General features: G+C 35.8%; 1 protein-coding gene across 2 annotated transcripts; it reads right to left on the minus strand.

The window, feature by feature from the left end:
* Positions 1-1011: 1011 nt before the first annotated feature.
* On the minus strand, positions 1012-7411 carry LOC132065744 (bifunctional aspartate aminotransferase and glutamate/aspartate-prephenate aminotransferase). 2 transcript variants are annotated; one of them, XM_059459267.1, is made up of 10 exons: positions 7168-7411; positions 4354-4582; positions 4189-4282; positions 3999-4102; positions 3188-3436; positions 2993-3106; positions 2766-2849; positions 2382-2552; positions 1985-2098; positions 1012-1397 (listed from the first exon to the last, which is right to left on the minus strand). In XM_059459267.1, exons 1-10 carry the CDS (start codon positions 7305-7307, stop codon positions 1257-1259), a joined length of 1440 nt encoding a protein of 479 aa, XP_059315250.1. In that variant the 5' UTR covers positions 7308-7411; the 3' UTR covers positions 1012-1256. The 2 variants fall into 2 exon arrangements, with proteins under 2 accessions (XP_059315250.1, XP_059315251.1); XM_059459268.1 differs by having other exon boundaries at positions 4354-4564; positions 7144-7295.
* Between the last annotated feature and the right edge of the window lie 1967 nt (positions 7412-9378).

A 9378-nucleotide genomic window follows, 5' to 3' on the forward strand; every position in this document is an offset into this window, starting at 1 on the left:
CTAATTCCATTTTTTATTTGGAGATAAAATTGCTTTCACTAGTTATAGGATATTTGGCGAGTATGCTACTATATATGATCTTCGGTTAGACTTTAATACAAAGAGCAATTTAGGAAATGATCAACTTATGTATAATCACCAAACATGGAGCTTTAGAAAGTATAAAAACTACTACTATAAAAAATAATACTTTATAAAAGTAGTTCCAAAAAGGTTAAATATTTGTTAAAGCTAAATAAGTTTAACTCTGAACAAGTACAGACTTACGTTGGATTCGAAAGATTACATGTTTTGAATATAGTAAATATAAAAATAAGATAAAAAGCAGGTGTTTTGTATAAAGGAAGACAACTGATTCGAAAAAGAAACATCCAATCACTGTTGCCTTTTGGGAGTTAAAATTATTAAAACCCTCCTAATTGGGAAGTTGTATTTTTCTTTTGTTATTAGAATTGAAGCAAAGAGGATGTCCAACAAGATAAGGAATTCCTGTTCTCTTACGTTAGTTGAATCACGTTACCAGAAAAAGTGGGTCACGCATGCTCACATGGCACCATGTCACACGGAACTCTTTTTGACCCGTTAAATTATGTCTAAATTTTCTTCCAAAAATACATATAATCGAAATTATCAAAACCCACTTTCTTTAAGGATGTGTGAAATATAGTAAGATTAAATTCATCAAAATGTGAAATATAATATTTTAAATTTATCAAATGAGATGTTGTCAATTGGACTTCCTTGTCACGCCATCAATGTTGTGGGGTGGATGGAATTCCTCAAATCTTAGTCGAAGGTTTCAAGTTTAAGCTTTAATAATGAAACAAATCCTATTAAGGAACGCTTCCCCTTTTTAATCGGTCTTGCACAGTGAATCGGATAGGTCGGGACCCAAAGCGGATACCAACATTGGTAGGAAACAAACAAAAACTTCCTGGTCGTGTCCCCCTTCTCTTTTTACCACGTGTTGTGGCACAAAATTTTGACTAACTATACATCACTGACTCAGAATTTTGGACATAAACGCCACACTCAATTATTTTCATTTTCAGTCATCAACAAAAAAATTACACACAAATTAACAACTTCAGTCTACAGGAATTTTCTCAAAATCCGGGAGAAATAATAATCAGTAATGCACTTAAGAATACATAAAATGAGAGAAGATGGAGGGGGTCAGACTACAAACTAGTTACAATCTTTGGCCGTAGGCTGTAGCTGCATCCCAATCAGCAAAAGCATTATTGATGCATGTTTTAAACTGGGACAGGAGGTTTGAGAGTAACCAATGCTTTCTTGATTCTCTCCACAGCAGCCTGCAAGGTCGAGAGCGATGCTGCATAGGAGATACGGATACATGTGTCATCCCCAAATGCATCCCCGGGGACTAGCGCAACCTGTTTAAGGTAACGAGAGTCACATGCATTAGGGAATGGACAACATAAATAAGCGGCAAGGAGCATCCTAAAGTAATGCACTTTCACCAAACCACGATGAACTATCAGTTCTTTTTATAGGATTGTCTTCCTAGAATCTTTACCAAATGAGACAATTACATTTTGGACCCCAGGTTTTATATATTCAGTACAAATATACATATACTATACATATTGTATACACAAAATATACGTATAATATACATAATCAGTGTATAAGTTTTGTAACTTTGGCTAGCGCTCGTAATTAATCTCAGCCGATGGGCCAAAAATGAAAAAAGCCCAATTATATTTGCCTAAAATCGAGAATGACATAGTTAAGGGGGAAACCTTTTCTGCAGAATCCCCAGGTTGGATGATGCTCAAGTAGATACTACACTCAATGGTAAAAGTATTAAGGGTTGTTTGAAAGTTGCAGTATTGGTATTTTCTGAAAAAATGTCAAGAGTGTATCCTAAAAAATGTTTTTAGTGAAAGCAACTTCGGACCTATGGGTAAGTAAACATCTGTCGTTTTGTAATCAAAGTTCAAAAAACCATGAATCTTACTTGAGCTTTATCCAGCAAATATCGGCAAAGAGATTCTGAGTTGTCGACGGTGCCAAATCCATCAACCTCTACTCCATAATAAGAGCTTAAATCAATAAATAGATAAAATGCTCCCTGCAAAAGAAAATATAAAGTTTGGGCTCAATATATCAGGGGTAAGAGTTAAAAAGGAAAGAGTCAGCAGAGTTCTACTAATAATAGATGCACATAATCTTGTTTCTCTACTTTTTAAGTCCTCTGTTAAGAAAAGAAAATATAAAGTTTGGGCTCAATATACCCGGAGTAACAGTTAAAAGGGAAAGAAGTCAGCGGAGTTCTACTAATAATAGATGCACATAATTGTGTTTCTCTACTTTACTACTAAGTACACCCATAATTCATACAAATGGACCGTTACCCGAGGCTCTGAAATTTTGACATCATCTATTTCCCCAAAGCTGCTGACAAGGAAATCTCGCCGCTCACGAAATGCTTTTACCATAGTTGCAACTGCTTCTCCACCAGCATAGCCCAGTCCCAAAGCAGCCACAGCTGCTTTTTGGGAGATGCTACTTGCACCTGATGTGAACTGCAATAGGACAGAAATAGATTTAGAAGTGAACTATCTCATAGGGGGGGAGACACTGGATAATATGAAGAAAACTGATTTTGTCAATCATCTTAAACTTTAGCCAACGATGAAACTCAGTTTCCACACCTGTTAACTTGTTAATAAGAGTTCCGAAGAAGAAATACCACATTCATTTAAGTCAACATACTTGCTAAGAAAAAAAGATATTACCTGGCTCTGGATCTTATTACATGCGGAAACAAAATGTTTAGGACCAGCAATATAGCCAAGTCTCCAACCAGTCATTGCAAATGCCTACAAGAATACATATATTATAAGGCACACCTTCCAGATATGTATTCCCATATTAGTAAACGAAATAGTCATTGCCAAGGAATTCAAGAAACGCAAGGGAGAAGTAAGGAATTATAATTTTCATATAATAAGAGCTGCATTACCTTCGAGAAACCATTTACAGTGAGAGTCCTATCCCACATACCAGGCAAAGATGCAAAGCTAGTATGAGTTGCTGGTGCATAAATAATGTGTTCGTAAATTTCATCCGATATCACCTGCAGACCAGAAAGCATTTTTTAATATTCAAAGATCAGATTGGGATCATATTCAAGATGAGTTAGTTATGATGAACCTACAAGAAGCCTCGGATGCCTAGCCACAATCTGAGCAATCTCCTCAAGCAATTTTCGAGGGTAAACAGACCCTGTTGGGTTGGACGGAGAACAAAGAATCAGAAGTCTTGACTTTTCAGTCAGTTTAGATTCAAGAAGCTTTGGATCTAAGAGAAAATCTTCAGATATGCTTGTTGGAAGAATCACAGGCGTTGCATCTGCCATCCTTGCCATTTCAGGGTAACTCACCCAATAGGGAGCTGGAATAAGAACCTGCGCCGTGTATGTGGGTTAATAAGCCAAAGTACTTCTTATATCTAAGAACTAACAAACAATCTTCATTATGTTAACTGTCATTATGACAATGCTGACTGAGTGATTTCTATTGTAAAATCCCACTGCTTAACATCCATATTTGAGGGGAAAAACTAAAGAGTATCCAACCTTAACTTCTGCATCTAACTTCACCAAAATGGAAGTTCTCTTTTTAAGTGAGGGAAATGCAAACTGATTTAAGTAATGGCACTACCGGTATATTTCCCATCACAGTTAAACCAGCTATAGTATTTTTCTACCAAGAGATTAAACAATAGAGAAAAGGTGAACTATGCTGGCAATCCCTTTTATGAAGAAAACAACCTCCAACTTAAAAATTTGTATCCAAACAATGAGCCCAGCAGTCAAAAGTAAAAGAGGAGTTGATTAAATAATCAAACAGTTGTCAACGTGTTAAGCCGTTCACCACCAAAGGGAAATTTTGGGAAGACCCGTTAACAATTCGACATGGAAATGAGAATTATGTGGAAGTTAATAATCCTTGGATGTGTAGAGTTACCTCATCCCCTGGGGAACAAACTGCAAGCACTGCCTGAACAATACTTTGTTTTGCCCCATTGCTTACCAAAATCTGATCAGGCGTGTATGATAGCCCGTTCTCCTCTACATCCAGAAATTAGATCAGAACAAACAAATAGAAAAGAAAAAAAAAAATCTATGTAATAAACTTCAACTAGAGAAATTGGTACCTTTTAATTTATGACAAATAGCCGACCGAAGTTCCATTAAACCTGCATTTGGTGTATACCTGGTATGACCTTCACGAATTGCATTTATCCCAGCCTGAATAAGTGAGACTGATTTAGCAAATAGAGAAAAGAGTAAAACATTGATTTCCTATTACGAAATATTACCTCTGCTATCGCAGCGGGAGTGTCAAAATCAGGTTCACCAGCTGCTAATCTAATAACAGGTACACCAGCTTGCACAAGAGCAGTTGCCTGATCAGTTATAGCAACCGTTTTTGAAGGCTTTACTGAATTTACCCTGGGGCTGAGCGAGATATCAACCTCAACTCTGTCCATGCTCTGTGTTATGACAACTGAACCTTTTCCACGTGAGTACCTCTTTGACCCTGAAGATCTGCAACAGACAAATATAAACAAATATTCTGATTCAGCAAAAACAACTAGGTGGAGTATTTCTTATTGAATGCTTATCATGGTTCATTGACACATTCCCTATGTCAAGTTATTAGAGAACTGCACCATATAAGAAAGTTCATGTTTTTATGTCTTTTTCAGAGATAGGATAAAACAATGAAATTATGTCTCTTCAAGCTCTCTTTCTTCCCTTTTCTCCTCTTTCTTTTTCTTGACTGGTAATAATTAAGCTCAAATAATAAAAGTAGCATTACAAGTTCATTCAAACATTTCAATATCACAACTTTTGTCACTTATGGTTGAGAGGTTAACCTTCTTGGGATGGCCTAGAATGAAAATAAGGTTCTATACTAAAATTGACAGTGTCTTTGCAATTTGCAATGGGAAACATTTTATAAGTAGACTGGGGGTAGCTGAAGACAAAATGTCCCAAAAAAAAAAAAAAAGGATTTCAAGCCAATCAGCTTATTAGGAAGTGTTTTTAAGATTAGCGCAAAACTTCTGGCAGAGAGGATCAAACTGGTGATCGATAAGTTGGCTTCACCAAATCAGAATGCTTTTATAAAAGGAAGAGAAATCACAGATGCAACTTTCATAGCCAATGAAAGTATTGAGCAATTGATGAGATGAAAAAGGAGAGGAGTAGCTTGCAAATTGGACCTTGAAAAAGCTTATGACCATGTTAACTGGTCATGTCGGCTTAACATACTGGAAAAGATGAACTTTGGCGACAAATGGATTGAGTGGATTAGGTTCTGCATTTCCACTGTCAGATTCTCTGTTTTGATAAATGGAAATCCACATGTGCCTGCGCTCAATTATAAACACATGTCTCGTGTTAACCAAACCCGACCAGTCCAATTAAAACCCACTGTTTTTCTTCTCCTTTATTCAACGTTTAACAGGACACTTTCACATACTATTAGGGTTCTCCCATAAACTAATGAGGTCCTTGAATTTCCTTCTCTCTTGTATAATTACTTCTTAGTTTCATACTTTAAGGTGTTAAAGTTGTAGGAAGATAGTGTTTGCAATGTCATAAAACACATCTCATCTTCACCTCACCCCATAGCACCTATCTCCACCCCACACCCCTCAACACCCCACCCCCCCCCCCCCCCCCCACCCCAAAACAAAAGTCCCGCCTCCCATAGTATTTCTGTAGATTATATACAGATGTTTTTAAGATAGTATTTATTGCTTACCTACCGAACACAAGAAAATAAGTAAGAAACCCAAACATTTTTCATGAAGAATAATTTCCATTATACAGAACACACCCTACATGGTAGCTTCAATATTAGACTAACGGAGTTAAGGACTAGCTCGAAGCACTAACCATAAAATTAGTCCTGCACTAATATGCTTATGTCTTAGTCCTTTACTTCTCTACAATTCAAGCATTATAAAGCCAAAACTCGAATCTCCTCTCCGGCAAACCAAAAGACGCTACAACGCTGCTGTCTAGTCTAGCATAGAAGAGAGTAGATCCCTAAATTGATTACTTTTCCATTTTTCCAACTGGATCTCTCTCTATTTGATCAAAGAATCCTTTTGGTTGATTTGGTTCTCAACTGTTATTATTCTTGACACTGCTATTTTGTTATTTTGGTGGTGGAAAGCTGAAGCAGAGGTTTTGGTATCTATTACTCTAGTCCTTTCTCCTTGAAGTTTCGAGGAACTTGGTGTTCTACTGCAATTTGCTAATTACAATATGATGTCCAGAATCAAACAAAAATTAATTCACCAACTTCAATATTCTAATTCTCAATCATTTGCAAACCACAGCGAACACATTCTTAAGAATACATTCTAACAACTCAAAAATTCATTAAGGTAATTGCAATTAGCAACCAAGAACAACAAGGCAAGAGAGAAAATTACTTGAGAGAGAGAGAGAGAGACCGTTTAAGGAATTTCTACTACATAAAAATCGAAACTTTCACCATCCCAAGCATTCTCAAATCCTAAACATACCAATAAGACTCCTAGAACTAAACAAAAACTAATTCACCACCCTCAACATTATCATTTGCAAACGACAGCTAAAACATTCTTGAGAATACATGCTAAAAATTCAAAATTCTTTAAGGTAATTGCAATTAACAACCAACTCTTGATTTCTGCGAATATCTGTTGGTTTATAATGGCTTATTTACTTTCATTGTTTTCATTTTCATAATTGCTTTGATTTGTTTGTCCGTATCTGACCTTTCTTATGCTTTTTCTTGAGCCGAGGGTCTTCCGGAAACAGCCTCCCTACCTAAGGTGGGGGTAAGGTCTGCGTACACTCTACCCTCCCCAGACCCCACGTTGTGGGATTCACTGGGTATGTTGTTGTTGTTGCAATTAACAACCAAAAAACAACAAGGGGAAGAGCGAAAATCGCAACTTTCACAATCACAAGCATTCTCAAGTCCCAATAAGATTCCTAGAACTAAACAAATACTAATTCACCAACTTCAAATGTTTTGGTTCTCAGTCATTTGGCAATTGCAAACACAGCTAAAACATTCTAAATGAAATTAACAACCAAGAAACAACAAGGGGCAGAGAGGAAATTACTTGAGAGAGAGACTTTGGAGGTTAGAAGAGAAAGAGATTGATTTGGGGTTGAGTGAATCAGAATGAAATCCAGGAATGTTGGGTCTTGAACCAATTCTTGATGAAGATGTAGTAGTAGCAGCAGCAGCAGCAGCAGCCATTTGGTGGGATGTATATCCAATTTCAAACTTGGGTTTTCAATTGATTCCATTTTGGGTGATGGAACAACTTTTTTATAAATACTGAAATGAGGGTTGGTAAGGTTGTTGGATGGAGGCTCCTGGAAATTGAGGTTGGTGAACTTGGGTCTCTTTATTTTCTGATTTGCTTTGTTTTTGTTAAGACTAAACCTCTCATGATTTTTTAAGAATAAATATGATTATATTCCAAAAAAAAAAGACTTTTTATATACAAACTATGGAAAATGGTTTTAACCAAATCCTACTCATCCAATTAAATTGTTTATCTTCTTTATTCATCATCTAAAGAACATTTTAAATATTAGGATGTTTTCATGGATTAATTGAGTCCTAAATAGGGATGTGCAAGATCCTATTTAACCGATAAATCGAATTGAAAAAAAAATGCTTTTTGTTTATCGGTGTATGATTATTGGGTTAATGAGTTTTAAACGGTTTTGTAAATTTTTAATTAGACTATGGGTTATCTATTTTTAATTTTTAGGTTTTACTTAATGGTTAAATCCATAACTCAATAAGATATTATTAAATTTATTTTTTTATCTGTAAATATTGGCTTTAGATTTTAAATACAACCCCAATTTATCCGGCTAATTCTTTTGCATTGTTGAAGTTGTTGGCTTGGTGCTACTATTTTCTTTACAAAGTCGTTGGTTTGTTTTATTTTTCCTTTTGTTGCAAATATTTATTTTGTAATAGCATTGTTCATGATTTGAAATGGTATATGACGAGTGAGAGCTCCTCAAAACTCTGTTGATTATAACACAAAATATATTTACGCTTTTGCAATATATTTTATCATTCTCTAGTACTCTCACAATTTAGTGAAAACAAGAGAAAAGAAAAATATATTTAGATGAGCATTTTTTTATTTATTACATGTGAGCCCACAGCCGCTACCCTTCGAGTGCGCACAGGATAAACTCAGCTCCTGTGCAATAGCTCGTAAACCACACAGGAGAAGTAACCCGCATTAGGCAAACCCTGTGCGATGAGTTCGACCCAAAAGGCAAATCCTTTATTGTCGTAGGCAGGGGGTTTCGAACTTGAGACCTCCATTATGAAAGCCCCATGCCCAACCAACTGAGCCACTCTTGCGGGTATTTAGATGAGCATTTTCTTAACAGTTAAATCAAAAATTGAACAGTTAAGGACCGCAAACCAATTAACCGATAACTAATAGTATCTTATTTGTTTGATAATCGACTTAGCATGTTTACAAACTGATAACCGATAAACCAAATCGATAAGTATATAAAACTAGAGCAAACTGACGGAAAAGCACCCCAAGTCCTAAATTCCCTTCTCTCTCATCAAATTTCTTCTCATTTTTGTACTTTAGGTTGTTGAGGTTGTACAACATGGTGCTTGCAATGTCGAAAAGCAATTATTCTTCGAAGAGGAAGTCTCGCTATAGAAAAAATTACCAACCACTTCACTTCGATGACTTCTTATAACTACGGAAGGAGATTCTATAAGGGGTCGTTTGGTTGGGGGGAGCAAGTTGTCTCGGGATTAATTATCCCACCTTCAATGTGGAAAAAAACGTGAGATAAATCCATACCAAATTTAATTCCGAATTAATTATCCCTTATCATTCGTACCAATCGAGGTGTAAGTGTCTTAAACCTAAAGTAAGAGATATTTTTAATTTGGGTGTTGGTTGAATTTTAAAGTAACTTTTTATTTTTTCCTTATTTAATATTTTCTTTGGATAAAAAAGAGTGTTCATTTAGTTTTTTTTTTTTTTTTTTTTGGGTAAAAATAGTGTTCACTTATCAAATCAAAAAAGAATTAATCTTATTTTTTCAGGTTTGCCCCTATTAAGTGTTCTGTGATCAAATTCCAGTACCTATTTAATTAGGGATAGTGTGGTCAAATTACCTATTTCTTTCGAGGAGTTAATATCTTCTTAAGGATGTGTAAATAGTTAAGTGGACTCTCTTTTTGATTCGGAGGGATTAGTTCATAATTGAAAGTTGTTTTCATTGCGTGTGTTATTGGGTTACAGGTCGAACGCCTCGGTTGTATA

This window comes from Lycium ferocissimum, chromosome 7, assembly GCF_029784015.1.
Source record: "Lycium ferocissimum isolate CSIRO_LF1 chromosome 7, AGI_CSIRO_Lferr_CH_V1, whole genome shotgun sequence".
NCBI lineage: Eukaryota > Viridiplantae > Streptophyta > Magnoliopsida > Solanales > Solanaceae > Lycium > Lycium ferocissimum.